Source organism: Lycium ferocissimum, chromosome 12, assembly GCF_029784015.1.
Source record: "Lycium ferocissimum isolate CSIRO_LF1 chromosome 12, AGI_CSIRO_Lferr_CH_V1, whole genome shotgun sequence".
NCBI lineage: Eukaryota > Viridiplantae > Streptophyta > Magnoliopsida > Solanales > Solanaceae > Lycium > Lycium ferocissimum.
In genome coordinates, this window is record NC_081353.1 from 29,857,075 (window position 1) to 29,875,007 (window position 17,933).

The 17,933-nt window shown below is 31.2% G+C and overlaps 1 protein-coding gene and 1 non-coding gene across 2 annotated transcripts; both read left to right on the forward strand.

Moving 5' to 3' along the window:
* Positions 1–2,338: 2,338 nt before the first annotated feature.
* LOC132040679 (norbelladine synthase-like) lies at positions 2,339–3,655 on the forward strand. The gene is made up of 2 exons (XM_059431335.1): positions 2,339–2,547; positions 3,272–3,655. Exons 1-2 carry the CDS (start codon positions 2,376–2,378, stop codon positions 3,547–3,549), a joined length of 450 nt encoding a protein of 149 aa, XP_059287318.1. The 5' UTR covers positions 2,339–2,375; the 3' UTR covers positions 3,550–3,655.
* A 10,360-nt stretch (positions 3,656–14,015) lies between these two features.
* Positions 14,016–14,118, forward strand: LOC132041262 (U6 spliceosomal RNA). Its single transcript, XR_009410964.1, has one exon. It is a non-coding gene; the product is annotated as a U6 spliceosomal RNA (small nuclear RNA).
* The last annotated feature ends 3,815 nt before the right edge of the window (positions 14,119–17,933 follow it).

Here is a 17,933-nt window from a genome sequence, read left to right on the forward strand (position 1 = left end):
TTAAAAGTACTATAAAAACACTTGTTTTGTTAAAAAAAAATCAGAAAAATTAAAAATAACAGTAAAAGAAACTGTTTACCCACGCCCCGCCCCAACCACCCACCCACGCACCCACGCACACACACACACACAACCACCGCATAAAATAAAAATGAAATAAAGCTGCATCCAACTCATTGGAGGCTGATTTAGGCAATTGTCTCTTTTTTAGATAATTAATTAGATTTGTCTTTATTTTTAAATATTAAGTATTAAATAACAAAGGCTCTAGCCTGTAGCCTTTAGAAAATTACTCTTACAGACAATGTTAAGACTCGGACTTAATATTTGTTCAAACTTGCAGATAAAAATATTAGTATGCTATTTAATACTTTTAATAACTTATAAACTTCTAGATTATGCATGGTTCTAACATTTTCTCATATGATTTTCAATTTGTATGAAGAGGTCTTTAAACTGTAGTCTAACAGGCGTATTGCGAGAAAAATAAAAACGGCTTTACTAAATAGATGTCCAAAAAGTAACAACGGATGAAATCACGGTTAGCGACTGCCCGAGGAGTGATCCCTCTCTTATTTTTCCTTTTCTTTTGCCAATTGGAATAGAATCTTTAAGGAGGCAAACCGTTCTTTTATTCTTATTTATTTCCTTTTTATTTTGGGGGAAATATCCCATACATACATTCACACATCTAGTTTGCAGTCAATCTAGCCCACTACTGTATTATCGATGTATAGATAATGTATATGTACTGTATATATATATTTACTTTACATAATGTATATGTTTTGTATAACCACATGAAACCAACTCAACTTATAGTGTATACAAAGTATAGCTAGATATTTACATTTATATACTTTGTATATATAATTATATATTTTGGATTTTAAACACATGATGTTCGGAAAAAACAAGTAGAGATCATGAATTGAAACTAATTTTTTGTATTTGTTCGGGATGTTCCCAATATATGTACATAAACACGAAATTTACTGAAAATAAATTCCAATTTTTTAGCTCGGGTGATTTCAAAATGGTGTTACATTACCTCACTTCGAATGTATATATTTTGTATAAACACATGAAATCAATTCAATTTACAGTGTCGAGATAATGAATTTAAACTCCCAATTTGAGTCCACTCTTCACTTCGGAGTACCCAAACTGAACCCTAAAACAAATCTCTGAAAAAAATCCAATTCAATAGCTCAATTGATTTCAAATTGGTTTTAGATTACCTCACTTCGAAAAAAGAACAAAAATTCATAGATTACACATATTACTAATGAGGAAGAGTAGAAGCCTTTAATATTTTACACAGATCGTGTAGCTAATCTGAAAAGAAGGGTTAATTTTTTTTTAAAAAATGGTGGGTATAGAAGAGGGGATAAAAGAGAGGATTGAATTGAATGAGACGGAGTGATAGGATGGAAACACATGAAAGTTACTCGAAGATATTGGGGCAAAAGCCAGGAAAAAAATGGATCAAGTGATTTGAAGGCCGAAGAAGATGGAGTGTTTGAAGGGTGAAGTGTGATCTTAGGCTACAAACTAGATAGGCGAAGGGCTATTTAGAGTAAGAAGTGAATTGTTGGGTTAATTTTAATAAACTAGATCACTTATGGGTATTGGGCCGTAATTATTCCTTTAATTTTCTGCTCAACCCATGGTTCCCATTTTTCATTTTCTTTTTAATTTCTTGTTTCTACTTTGGGTTTGGAGCTAGGAGGAGATAAAGTATCTTTGTCGTAGAAAATTTGCATCGTGTGACCTTTTAGGCCACTCTTTAAATTTTGCTCATGTAACTTAATAGACAAAACTTGTAAATAATTGAAAAATACAAGTAAATTTTGCCAATTGCAAAATTTAAAAATAATTTAGCAAGATAGATTGAATAAAAACAGTACGAAGTTTTATCAATCCAGCTAAAATACTTGTGAATAATTTGTTTCAAAATATGTCCACTCATCATTACGCAAAACATATTTTGTCAATCGATCTAGCAGAACTTTATGAACAATTTATATATTGAAATTATGCCACACCTAACATAACTTTTGAGACAGACAGATTTTGTAAATCTGGAAAAACTTGTCAATTTTAGGCCCGAGTCTATTTTTACATTAAAAAAATTAAATGAAGACAATTTAAATAACGCCGCCAAAATATCCCTATGCAAATGCCCTGGCATTTAAGGAAGTCACGCTAACCAATTAAAATATGAAGGCCGGCCAATTATGATTATGTACGGCATTTACACTTGTGGTTGAAATTGATCTTATCAACTTGTATTATTATGTGTGTCTCATTAGCAACTACTAGTGTTATATATTTAGTGCTTGTTGACTATATAGTCACCGGAAAGATAAAAAATGTTGGGAAATTTTTCAGAGCAAATACAAATAAATGCACCAGCAAGTGAAGTGTGGAAACTCTATGGCACTATTGAATTGGCAAATTTTGTTGTTGAAATAACCCCACACATTGTTGAAAAAGTTGAGGTGATTGAAGGCAATGGCGGAGCTGGTACTGTCCTGCAAGTTAGTAAGTTACCATTTTACTTCAAAATATTTTCATACTCTCAATAAATGCAAGATATGCAGTCTCATTATAGCCCACTCTTCTTTTTCTTTTTCCCCTTCCCTTTGTTCGCTGGTGACTTCTATTGTAAATGCTTGTTCATGGACTGGTGGTGCTGAAATCTCAAAGAAGGCTCTGTTGGCCTGGGAAAGAGTGTGTCAACCTACAACTGCTGGTGACCTAAATATTCTAGATATCACAGCTTGGAACGGAACGCCCATGTATTTTATCATCAACTTGATGAATTGATTTCAAGATACAAGGCTTTCCTATTATAACGGGTTGTTCAAAAGTAAATTCATTCAACAACGCCCCCTCGGGACATTCAGTATTGGATTTTGCCAACACCCTTTCACCTTCCTTGCTTTCTGTTCTGTCTTGCATTTCACACATGATGTTTACACCAAACTATTAATTTAAATTGAGTAATGAAACATTGAAGGGTTCCACTTAACTTCGATTAAGTGATAAATATGTGTATACAAGACATCTTACATTTATAGGTTTGACATATTCTGCTTATTTACGAGGCAATTTGATACTCTTCTTTTCCACTTTTCAATATAAGGGAGTAAAAAGGTTAAGTTTGTTAAATGATTTGGTGTAAACATCCAGGTACAAATATATTTTTACTCAACAATTAGATGAATGGTTTAATTAATACTTTGTCTTTGGACCAATATATTAGGTTTACCTGGAAATGCTCCATATAAGGAGAAATATGTCTCAGTGGATGATGAAAAAAGAGTGAAGGAAGTAGAGGTTGTTGAAGGTGGATTTCTTGATCTTGGATTCACTTTCTATGGGGTTAAATTTGAAGTTATAGAGAGTGATGAGAATTCAAGCATCCTCAAACTTACCATTGATTTTGAGACTAAAGATGTAGAAAAAATTCATCTTACTATTGGCAACCTCCAAGCCTTTGGTGTCATCTTGAAAGCTTCTGCTGATTATTTAGAAAAATAATATTTTTCTATTATTGGATTTTTCTTAATTTATGCTGTTTCCCCTTTACTTTGTTGTTATTGCTCTTTCGGGTAATATATTGTATAATGATGGCCTTAGTACCGGATGTTATTTTTTTTTTTTGTCATGAATAAAGCAAAGTATCGGGAAAAGGACATACAATGGCCAACAGGTCAAAATAATCTCACATTTGGGCCTAATATCATGAGCCGGCCGGCCGGCCCAAACTATTCCCAAGCGTTGGCCAGCCCATCAGCCCAAACGCCTTATTAAAAAAAAAAAAAAAAAGACTTTACGTGGCGACTTTGTCGCCACTAAAGATCAACTCTTTTTTTTTTTTTTTTTTTAAAGTGGCAATTCAAAAAGTCACCATTAAAGGTTAAAATTCATATTGTGCCTTGTACAAATGTTTCAAAACATGTATAATATGTGTATACTTATACAGTATTTAAACTTTCAAAAAATATTCCAAAACATGTATAGTATGTGTATATTTATACATTGATTGAGCCTTCAAGAAATATCTCAAAACAATCGCCACTAAAGGTTCGCTGCAAACTTCCATTTATTTTTCTATCTTCTACTAGGGATTAAAAAAGAAGAACTAAATAAATAAACTAAAGTAACCATCATCGAAAACTTAACAAACTAAAATATATCAACTACAAACTAATAAAATTAGTAAGTATACATTTATTGAGCATAAATTATACGTTAATTATACATGTATTAATCATAAATTATATGTTAATTAAACATTTATTATACACATATTATACAATAATGATACAGTTTCTATACGTATGATATATTTTCTATACATATACAATAGTGATACATATTCTATATAACAATGATACGGTTTCTATACGTATATGAATGATATATTTTTTATACGTATGATACACTTTCTATACAAGAATGATACGGTTTATATACATATGCTGAAATTATATATACACTTTCTATATAAGAATGATACAGTTTATATACACTTTCTATATAAGAATAATACAGTTTATATACACTTTCTATACAAGAATGATACAGTTTATATAATGCATATGTATGATACATTGTCTAGACGTATGATACATTTTCCATACAAGAACGATACAGTTTATACATAAATTACACAACAATTATACATTTTCAATACTTATGTATGGAATGTTTATAATATGTGAAAAATTAGTGTATAATCAATGTATAACTAATGCATGATTAGTGAGTATACGTTGATGATACATTTATTAAACACAAATTACACAACAATGATACAAACCTATGATACATTTTCTATAGATATACATTTTCGATACATATGTGAATCATTAGTGTATAATCAATGTATAATGTATGTATGATTAGTGATTATACGTTGATGATACATATTATATATGGAATATATATAATATGTGAATCATTAGTTTATAATCAATGTATAATGTACATACTAATGCATAATATATATTCATGATTAGTGAGTATACGTTGATGATACATTTATTATACACAAATTACACAACAATTATAAAAACCTATGATACATTTTCTATACATATACCGTAGGGATACATATTCTTACAACAATGATACATTTTTTATACGTATGATACATTTTCTATACATAGTTGATCTTCAGTGGCTTTTGCCTCCAAAAAAAAAAAAAATGATCTTTAGTGGCGACTAAAGCCTCCACAAATAGTCCTTTTTTTTTGCAGCAGACTTTTAGTGGTGACTAAAATCGCCACAAAAGGTCATGCTGGCTACACTTTGAATTTGGAAAAACATAGGTCATCTAGTGGGAATAGTTTGGATCGGACGGCCCTTTATGTCCTTTTCCCCAAAGTATATAAGGTCATTGTTTATTGTTTATGCTGATAGGAGTGTCAATTAGGTGTCTTGGACTGAAGTCAAAGCAAATCAAACTGACTTGAGCTAATAAATAGGCTGGTCAACTGATCCGCCTAAATATATTCCATCACTTTAATAAGAAATGTCATATCACTTCATTTCAATTAATTTAATAATTCTTCGTCTGGACGTAAAAACTTTAGTTGCATTCTTGAAACAGCCAAAGCCAGTACAATATGTAGTTTCATTTGTATAATTTTGACTTCCAACATAGTATGCTAGAAAGCCTAGAATATTTTGTGTTTTAGACAACAATATTTTTATTCGAATTTATTAATTTTTCAATTACATTTCAAATAAAAAACTAGTATTTAAAAGCGGCCTAAAAAGCTGGTCATCTCACGCCATTTTCACGAAGAAAAAAAGAAGAAGAGAAAGGTCTCCAGATAGAATCTTCTTTTGCATATGTTAGACTACCATTGTGAAAAAGAGGAAAAGTTAGGCATGTTTTTAGAAAATAAAAACTACCTTTTATATAAAAAGTCATTGAGAAGTTTCGGATGCTAAACGTTTTTATTCTCATATGCTTTTGAAAAGGCAAAGATCAATACTGTTGAAATATAATAATTCTATGGGATTGTAAATCGTGTAAAATAGGATTCAGGATATTAATCAATATATAATATAAAGCTAGGAATAAACAATTCTATGTGACACCTCTCAATGGCCAAAGATTCTATTTATCTTTTTTCTCTTCTTTTTTTTGGCTTTTATATCATTTTTAATTATTTTATTTCAATTTAAAAATTCATCTCTATAACTCACATTCCTTCATCTTCATAATTTATATTAATTAGTATTAGTAATTAATTTCATAATTCTAATTTAGTATACAAGTTATGACACCTAATTAAAAGCACCAACATGATTCTTTTATATATATATATATACTAGACGGCCTATGCCCGTGCTGCGCACGGGCCCAACACTTTAGATTGTCTTTGAATAGTGTGTGTGTATATATATATATATATATATATTATGTTCAAAACACGATTAATATAACATTGTAGTTTGTGCTCCGTATCTAAAACTTTATTATATTAATGTTTGCTACGAATACAAAATCGGCAAATTTATTAATATTTTTTAAAAGAGAAGACCTGTTTAAAAAGAAACTATTTTCCTCTCTTTGAGATAAAACAATAGCAATATTTAAGCATTAGTTGATACTTTCAATTTCAATTCGATTAATTTAAAGGTGTAAAATACTTATTATTTTTTATCAAATTTTGATTTGATAATTCTAATTCAAATTATTAAATTAATTTTACATGTTTAAAACGAAACAAAGTAGAAATTGATTTTCTATTTAAACGAAGAAATACTATTTTTTAATTTTTGGTAAATATTCTCGGTTTAGCTCATTACTTGTCATGTTGTCTTTTGCATGGTTTTTTAAGAAAACGTCAATTAGAATTATAATTTGACTAATTTACCTTATTCATTATTTGATCTCCATTTGATATATTTTTTTTACGACATTAATCTCTTTTCACATTTATTAGAGTAAGAATAAAAATAAAAAAGTAATTAAATTCTATCTTATTTTAAAATATAAATATTTTAATTATATTTATTTTGGTAAACATAACAAATAAATGACATGGCGGAATAGCAAATACAACAGTTTAATATCTAGATTAGATCTCAGGCTAATATAAAAAAAGAAAAAAAATTGTATGGTTTGACTACTTAACCTTTTGATGAAAAGTAATTTCATTTGCTCCCACTAATGGATTGATACGCACGTGGCAAGAAATCCATCCATCATTATTGACTTAATGAGATACTTTGGAAATTACATGAATATTGTTTGATTTTTTTAATATGGGGTGCACTTTTTTTTGGACATTATTAATTCGCACTATTTTTATGCGTATATATATATATATATTCAAAACACGATTAATATAACATTGTAGTTTGTACTCCGTATCTAAAACTTTATTATATTAGTGTTTACTACAAATACAAAGTTTGCAAATTTTTTTTTGACATTATTTTTTTTTAATATGGGGTTCACTTTTTTTTACTGTGCGTTTGGAGATGGTGGGTTCCACTTTTTTTCTTCTTCTTTTTTTTTTTTTTAATATTGATTGGTGTTTTTTTTATTTTTTAATATTGATTGGTGTTTAATATGGGGACCACACTTTTTTTTTTTTAGTGCTTAACGGACGACGAAGCATGGGTTGAGACCCATGCTTCTATATAGTAGTAATATATATATATATATATATATATATATATAAAACAAGGAATAGAAAAAATGATGTGGCACCTTTCTTTGGCCAAGCAACACAATTATCTTTTTTCTCCTTTTTTGATATTTTCCCTATTTTTTTCATTTATATGCTAAGGAAAAAAACTAAAAAAAATAAATAATTAATTAACTCTCTTATCTATATATGTTAAATCTGCTAAAGTTTTTTAATTCCAAAAATGAATGAAACGTAAATGTGCTAAAGTTTGTTCATTCCAAACGTAGATTAATATCGAAACGTCAGAAGAGTATGGGGCATTGAAGTCCTTACAAAAATTAACTACCCCAATAATGGCTATATTTAATAATAATAAACTCATATATTAAAGAGGTATGAAGATGAAAAGTTGTAAGTTATGAAGGTAGGCTATATAACAATTGTGGTTGTTGGGTCATCACCCATTGCATTCATGTAAATCCTCAGTATCCAATAATAGAGATTTCATCAGAGAAAGGAAAATAACCAAGCACAGGTAGCATCTTGAATGTGTAGTGCCGCTTGATGATAAGCTTAATTAGATATGATTATTCTCTCGGTATCTTTTTATTGTATAATTGTCTTATTTTTCGTATTTTCTATTCATTATCTTTTTTCTTGAAGAAGATTGTCATTTAACCAAGAAATCATAGTTCAAATTGATGTTCATCACTAACGTTTTGCGGGGAGCATCTTGGACGTGCTTGATGATAACTTAATTAGACATGATTATCCTCTTGATAACTTTTTATTTTTCGTATTTTCTATTCATTATCTTTTTTCATGGAGAAGATTGTTATTTTACCAAGAAATCATAGTAGAATTGATGTTCAATTATATGTTTTCTATTTTGGTGTTAATTAGAACTCGCTATTGTTTTGCTTAGACAAGATTAGCATATAGTACCGGTATAGTTACTTGGCTACAATATTTTATTATAGTGTCGATAGAGTTATTTGGCGGCTACAATTTTATGTAGCTTTATGTAGCAGGAATAATTTGCAGCATGATCAAATACGACTACTTATCACTACATGATCAATATTTACAGACTTGACTAAGAATAAGAAACCGTTGTACAATGGTGAATTTAATAGAGAGATCTCAAGAAATTACTTATGAGAAATTCATTTTTTTTTTTGCACTTCTCCAATCCTCGCTAAGAACAATATTTATTTTTGCATTTTCAAAATCATAAAATATAAAAATTTAAAATATTTCGGTGAGAGCAATAAACTATTTAATTTTTTTATGTTTAATTATGAGCAAAGTATTCAAGAGCGAAAAGTGTCAAAAGCGTTAATTATATTGGAGCTTTAAGTGCAAAAAAAGAGTGATGTGGCATCTCTCTTAATTAAGAAATATAATTATATGTTTCTCCTTTTTATGAATCACCTCTGTTAATTATATAAGTTAAACGTGCTTATGTTTTTTCATTCCAAAGATAGAATGAAAAGTTGCCTAACGAGGAGGCATTCAAATTCCCACAAAGTTTAACTACCCAAATTTAATTGTAAACTCATATATTAAAAAGTGATGGAGATAATTTTTTTTTTTTTTTTTTTTGGTTAACAATGGAGATAAAAACTTTTTTTTTTTTTTGGGTTAACAATGGAGATAAAAAGTTGTAAGTTATAACTATAAACACAAAGAATTAATTATTTGGACAAAATAATGAAAACATATGTAATTAATTAACTTATGTATGTAGTGTTGTGTCATTAAAGATAGATTTCATTCGTGGAGATTGAAGATGCACATGGCTTAACATCCTAAAGTACAAAAGATAAGATGAGGTGAAGCCTGACTTTACCGAACTTCAGGATTTAGGCACAGTTTAACTAAGCATTTAACAACACTATTTTTCAGTGAGAGAGCCTTCATAATATAAAAGATCTCTCATTATGGATGAAAACTGAAAACTACATCTAAATAAAATTACTAATAAAAGTTAATTTCTTTTTCCCAAATGGTCGATAATTCATTTCTGCAAGAACTTTTTCATTATAAATTAACAAAAAAAGTATGCATGGATTTGTTTTTATGTTTAATGTTTTATATGTATGTTTTGTTATAAATTTGTTTTTTTTGCTTCTACATGTTTTTACGATATATTTGTGCGTAATTTTTGGTATTATAAAATATTTATTTTATCTGTACAACTAAATTTATAATATAATATATGACCGCGCGAAGCGCGAATAAGTTCACTAGTTGTATATTATTTTGCGATTGCTACTCGTTGGCGAAGGGGAAGGAAGAGATAGGTTGGTCCTGGAACAACAATGAGAGAGGACTCATAGCCCGGACTCTCTTAACTTTTTCTCACATCTATTTGTTCACCTAGCCCAACCCTAAGAATTAAATACAGAGCTTTAAAAAAATGAATAGAAAGAATCGGGAAACAATTTGAAATATTGTAAAAATTAATAGACTCTTCTAGTCTCCTTTTCGATATCTATTCTAGAACTCATAAATTTCAAAATTTGGATCCGTCTCTATAGTTGAATTTTAAATACAAAATGTTTTGAGGAAATTAAGGCAAAATGTAAGACAAATTCCATCTTTTGCTTCTAGAATTTCAACACAAAACTATTTTGAGGAAATTAAGGCAAAATGTAGACAAATTCCATCTTTGCTACTAGAATTTTCAATACAAAATATTTTGAGGATGTTAAGGTAAAGTGCAAGACAAGAACTCCACATGCATGTCCCATGACTATATATTCATTAGGGGTGGGCACAATTTGGTCCAACCCGAAGTCCAAATTGAAATTCGAATTTTTTAAATATTTGGTTTGGATATTTGGATTATGGATTAGATTTCGGATTTTATTTTTAAAATTTATGGATTTCGGATTGGATATGGATTTAGTGCTATGAATTTTTGGATATCCGAAAATCCGAAATTTTTATACCTTTTATCTAGACCTACCTATATCATATGTGCCCAGTACTAATAAGTCTAGTTTCTAAAGGTCCAATAGATTAGTACCTAAGGCCCTACCCATTAAAATGTTAAATCTAATATACAATTATCTACTAAATCAAATATAATATAGGGTTTTCTTACTTCTCAAGTCTCAAAAGTCTGACGTTAATGTCACTCACGACAGAGTTCTTTGTTATTTTTCCAGATGACTATTTAGATTTTATTTTGTTCATTTTCACTTTTCCAGATTGCTTTTATTTGGTATGGATTTACTATGTTGGACATGACTTGGATTTGTTATTCCTAATTTGAACTGGAAGGCTTTATTTACTAAGCAATTAAGATTTAGATTTACCTCTGTGGAACTAACACAAGAATTTCGTTCCTAATAAGTTTGCCTTAAGTCTCAAGAGTCAAATCCGAAATATCCAAACCGAATAATCAGAAACCGAACTTAAAATATCCAATCCAATCCGAACTTATTTGGATTGGATTTGGATTGTAATTTCTTCAATCTGAAAGCCAAATATCCAAACCAAAAATTTCGTATCAAATCCGATGGCCCGAATGCCCACCCCTAATATTCAGTACATGCTATGATTAATAGTTCATCAAAAAAAAAATGTTGGGAAAATTTTCAGAGCAGGCAGAAATAAATGCACCAACAAGTGAAGTATGGAATCTCTATGGCACTCTTCAATTTGCTAAATTTGTTGTTGGAAAACTTCGACAGATTGCTGAAAAAGTTGAGCTAATTGAAGGCAATGGTGGCTCTGGTTCAGTCCTGCAAGTTTGTAAGTTATTTTATTTCAACATCCTCGAAAAATTTGGATAATAGTAATTTTAGTCTCTCAATTATTGCTAAATTTTGATCTTGATGTATCTGAAATAGAAAATTTAACTTTAAAAAAAAAAAAAAATGATAGTAATAGCATGGGCTAATCATTTTGTAGTCTTGTAAATGTAAAATAGTCACTATCCTTAGACTTTCACTCTTAGAAGTTAATTAAAAATCTAGGCAGTTGCTATTTCTCAATCCAGAGACCTCGCCCATGCAGTAAATCATCGCATCTACGGTCCAACCAATTGGGAGAGGATCAATAGATTCCTTTTTGGGAGCGATTCATCCTTCCCAAGCCAAGGAGTAGAGAGGGCAATTGAATCAGTCGTCATCCTTCGCTCTTGTGCTAAAGGCTCTCTTTAAATCATCGAAAAAAGAAAAGAAGGAACCGCTCGAAATGGACCACACAACAATGGCTCATAACTGGAAAACATAACAACAATGTCTCCTAGCTGCAAAAAAATGGCTCCCAACTGAAAATTTCTCTCAAGAGTTAAAAAGTGGATTTTTTTTTTCAATTATAGGGGCTGAAAAGTGGCTAATTTTCAACTAAAATTGGTTACATGTGAATTCCCCCTTCGGCCTAACGTGTGTTTTTGGTCTTTTTATGTAGGAAATATACTATATTAAAACTATTTTTAAAAATATATTACGCTCAAATATTGAGTAATAGTATTACACATGGATAATTTAAGTAGTGTAACGGTTAAGAATGACGTAAATTTGTAAAGAGTCATAAGCATAAGGATTAAAAGTGTAGTAATTCAATTAATTGAAGGTTCAATATGCTTAGTCAGATATCACTATGAGCAAAATCAAAATTTATAAATAATTGAGGGATCAAAATTGTTATTCTCCTCTAAGATTTCATTCCTTTTTTATTTTTATGTGTTTGTAAATTTCTTTGGATTGGATTAGACGTGCTAGATAATTGTCCTGGTCTTTTTATTTTTATTTTTATGATATTTGGTTTTACTTTTTCTCTTAACACATTATCATAATTGAATTTTCTTTTTCTTAAAATGAACATATAAATCTTGCGCCAATCCACATTAAAGTAATTGTGTCTCTTTTGATATATTTCTATACAATTTTTTTTTTTTCCAAAAAAAATTGACTTGCATAATGAGGTTTGGTACTTTGTTTGGCCAAAATTATAATAGGGACACCTGGCGATGCTCCATATAAAGAGAACTTCATATCAATCGATGATGACAAACGGGTGAAGGTACTAGAAATTTTTGAAGGTAGGATTTCTTGATCTTGGATTCAATTTCTATTTGATCAAGTGGGATGTGTTAGAGAAAGATGAAAATTCATGCCTTATCAAAATTACACTTGATTTTGAGACTAAAGATATTGAAAATAACCATCTTTCTATTGGTAACCTTCAAACCTTTGTGACCATCATGAAAGCTTCTGCTTACTATTTGAAGAACAAGTAAAAACTTACACTTTTAAATTTTATTGGGATTCATGCATTTTCATATGTTATGTAGCTATTGCTCTTTCAAGTGATGTATTCTATTATTTTTTGGTGTTAAATAAAACGTTGCATTGGGTCTTTTTCTTATTGTTAATTTTGACTTGTACCGTTGCAGTGAGACGAATAAGCAAAGTTCACTTCTTACTTATTTAAGATTTTGGGATGTATGATCATATTTTTTTTTTTGAAAATTATATCTCATCAACTCCAATCATATGACTTCATTTCAATTAATTTAGCTCAATCTTTTTTCGATATCCGTTTTGGAGCCCTATTAATCAATTGTCTCAGGAGTATCCTGCTTTGGGGAAACACTCCCTACTAAAGGCGTCATACATTTTCGTGGTTCGAACTCAAAACCTTTAGTTAAGGATGAAGGGATACTAACAACTCCACCACAACCTTTAGTGATGAACTCAAATCTTTAAAAACAAAAGGTCTAACGAATTTTCTCTAGATGCATCTATTTAATCTAATTCTGAATTTATATCTAATATATAGTGTATTAATATATTAATTGTGCTAAAGATTTTCAATCTATTTTCACTAAGTTTGTTTAGCAAAATATTAGAGCTAAACATACTTTTCCATTTTCCTCTCACCTTTAAAGTAGGTAAAATTGAAATAAACCTATATACTTTGGAATTTGATCATTTACATGCGAAGAGACTTGAATCTTCGTACTTTAAAGACAATTAATCATAATTATGTAATATAAATTATTTTGTTAAAAAAATATTGATCTCTACTGCTCCCGCAGATGGTGGTGTCTCGGTTTCCATTGGTCGGTCTGCTATCCGAACAAATCTTTGTCCAACCAATCTTAATATTACGTTTTGGCAAAGGCAAAAGATTGTAACAAAATGCAATTTCCAAAAGAAGGCAAAGGTGAACGCTCAACAAATCTTAAGATACAGTGGGCTTGTTCAGATAGAAGGGGAAAACGAGTAAACAGCAGCCCAGGCGCAACTAAGAAAGCTATTTGTCCCTCATCGTTTGCAGAAATCTTCTTTGCTTTGTTTATATAACAGAAGAGTATCAGGTGTGTCTGTCCCTTCGGGGACATCCGATAAAATTGGAACGATACAGAGAAAATTAGCATGGCCCTTGCGCAAGGATGACACGCACAAATTGAGAAATGGTCGAAATTTTTTTTGCCATTTCTGCATGGAAGCAGAAGAAAGTGTTAATTAGAGGGAAGAGGATTTATGTATTTGGAAATTAATTAATGTTGATGACTTCTGTTTCATAGTTTTTCCTTCTTATGTGAGTTGGAAATTTTTTTTGCCATTTCTGCATGGAAGCAGAAGAAAGTGTTAATTAGAGGGAAGAGGATTTATGTATTTGGAAATTAATTAATGTTGATGACTTCTGTTTCATAGTTTTTCCTTCTTATGTGAGTTGGGTTAATTGCTTCGAAATGGGAAAGAGGAAGTGAATGGAAAGTGCAGATTAGTATGTCCATATATTTGGAATCTTCATTTTACCCTGATCTACCTAAGTAAAATGGTTTTACATGGTTGTTATGCTGCTTGGATTTTCAAAGACACTATGAATGCAGTGGCGGACCTAGAATATTTATCAAGTGGGTTCAATCTATAAGAAATATATAAATAACACTATATATACATATATATTTTTTAAAAACAGATTAAATATACATGTATATACAGTGTTATATTTCAACAAAGTGGGTTCATATGAACCCACTTGAAACCACATAGGACCGCCCCTGTATGAATGTGTGTCGAATTCTTCAATAGTTACGCATTTTTTTAAGATTCGACATGGTTGTGGCAACTTTTTTGGAAGGTTTGAGCAAACCATAGCATGGCTGCATATGGTTCTTTAAACTCTACCAGAATTTTGAATGTACCCGTATTTATCCATGACTGGTTCCCAATTTAATCTAATATAAGGTTCAGTTACATATGTGGAAGAAAAACGAATAACGTCCTCTTTCAGCATGGCAATAGGTCTACAAGACAAGCTAGAAAAGGCAGTGCATAATTTGTTATTATAACTTGAGAATTAAGTGATAGTTGTTTAATTATAATTGTTGCTAGTATTGTTGCTATTTTTAGGTCAATTACTTAAAAGCAGGTAAAACTAGAAGGTAATATAGATGGAAGAATTGATTTGGAAAGCTCAAGCACAAGATTTGGGCATCGGCATTGAAGGACATCCAGTCTTTACGAAATCTAAACCAGCAACGATTACTGTATAGAGAGAAAATTGAGTTTTGACTATGAGCCTGTTCGGATGAGCTTATAACTTAATTATGGCTTAAAAACAAGTACTTAAAATCTTACCCAAACACTTCAAATGTGCTTAAAAGCTATTTGGCTTAAAATTAAAGCACCTAAAATAAGCCAATCCAAACAGGCCCGATATCGCATAGAGCTCGATGCCTGACACCGTTGTGTATATCCGGTAACCATTGGAACGATATGGGGTTGATTAGCAGGGCTATTGTGCAAGGATGATATGCACACGTAAGATATGGCCAAATTTGTTATGAACTATATTGTTTTGCATCTCATATATATTGGATGTGTGCCAAACAAGCTACTTGGCTTCCTGATGTAGTGGAATTTGAGAACCAAAATTAGCTAAAAACTAAGCTAAGCTAAAGCTATACTAAAGAGAGCTAAAGGTTGATTTTCATTGATAAACTCTAAAATGATTATACCAACAAAATATATACTAAAGAATTCTAGCTAGCTAATGGGTCTAAAAGTAACTATTACAAAAAGAATTGGGTTAAAATGCATAACTAAAGAGCTACACTTAAGGAAATCTGATCATAATTAATGAAACTAATTGTGTCCTCCTTCCCAAGATCAAGTTTCCAGCAGGTTGTACTCCACCAGTTGCACCAGGTAAAACCACCCAAGCATTAGCTCATCTCCCATAACATAGCTCCTAAATTCATATTGCATCCTTCCACACACACACCCCTCTTTTTCTTGATATCATCTCATTAGTTATATCTCGACATGTATGGTATTTACAAATCAAAGAAATATGCTTTGTGAGTTTACTTTTGTGTGGTGGTCGTGGTGGAAAGATAAGTAGATAAGGTATAGCATTTGATGGCTTCAGGAAAAAACTAGGTTCATACAGCCCCAAAAGTTGATTCTTAGGTACTAAGGTACCTTGATGCACATTCACCATCAGGCTGTTGTTTTGAGACTTTGGCCTCACGTATATCTCACGCGCAGGGGAGCAAATCGTGCGCGAGATCACTCCCTTTTACTAGCTTTTTACAAGCTCAATAATACACAATTCAATAGAAGAAGGAAGAAAGTTAATTTCACAACAATGAAGGATAAAATGTCTTTCGCATAAGATAAGAATGAATAAAAAGAGGGATCACAAAGATTCTTTGGCTCTGCATTATCTAAACAAGAGAAAACGACCATACCTCCAATATTATCTTAGTCAACAGTAATTGTGAAAGATATGGTCTTGTACATGTTGTTTTGTTTATTATGATGGTTTAATAGTTGTTTTATTTATTATGATGGTTTAATAGTTGTTTTATTTATTATGATGGTTTAAAAGTTGATTATTCATGATTTCAAAGCGAGCCACCACTTTCTTATGATGCTTCATACTCTCTCTGTCCCAAAAAGATTGTCCTCCTTTCCTTTTTAGTCTGTCCTAAAAAGATTGTCCCATTTCTATATTTAGATACAATTTAACTTTATGAGATGATTTACAGCCACACAAATATCTAAGGCTTGTTTTTTACCACACATTTCAAAAGTCTTCCTTTATTTCTTAAACTTTGTGCCAAGTCAAAAGAGGACAATCTTTTTGGGACGGAGGGAGTAGATAATATTTTTCTAGGGAAACTGAGGGAGTGGTTTTTTCAAATCAAACAAAAGTTAGGATGAGAGACAAAAGAAAGAGAGAAGCAAGGGTGAGAAACTTGACAATTCAAGAGAGAAAAAAGGAGAGGAAGTGATGAGTGAACATACACAATGGTGAAAAACAAGATAGTACACAACGAGGCGTTTGTAGTCCAACTGTTAGGATAATTGCCTTCCAAGCAATAGACCCGGGTTCAACTCTAGGCAGTAGCATATGCTTGTTGGTTTCTTATTAATTAAGTGCAAAACAGTGTCGTAGACTACCCGTTGGACTAACAACGCCTTGTTGTGATGTACTGTCTTGTTTTTCACTATTGTTTCTTTTTACTCATCACTTCCTCTCCTTTTTCCTCTCTTGAATTGTCAAGTTTCTCACCCTTTTTTCTCTGTTACTTTTGTCTCTCATCCTCACTTTAAGTTGTGTATTGTCCTGTTTTGCACTATTGTGTCTTTTCGCTCATCATTTTCTCTCCTTTTTCCTCTCTTGAATTGTCGAGTTTCTCACCTTGTTTCTCTCTGTCACGCCCCGAACCATGGCTCATGGGCGTACACGCACTCGGCCTTGCTTCAGCGTGTCCGAGCGAACCTCATGGCTTGCTTGTCAACATGGGCATCAAAACAATATATCTATATGATGCAATTTAAATGAATCATGAAAATATAATTTATGGAATAAGTCTTGAAATTATCTCATAAATATGAAAATTCATGAAAACGTAATAGTGCGCAAACATGAAAGCATAACCGACTCGTGAACTAATGCCCGTCTATGAAACCTCTCTAAGCATGTACGAATACTAACTACTGTGACATGGCCCCGGACTACCATAAACCGCATACTAAATATATAGACTCCATGTGGAACCCGAGAGAGTGGGGCTCACCAATAAGGCGATACGAGGTGATCTCATAGCGTTGTGCGTATGCTCTGAAAATCGATAAGCACCGTGAAGTGCGGGCCCGAACAAAAGGGACGTTAGTACGGTGAATAGTACTAGTATGTAAAACTCCGTGAAACGAAGAACATGGCACAACGTAGGTATAGGACATGAATCAAACCGCATGTAACTTGAACATGAGCATGAAACGT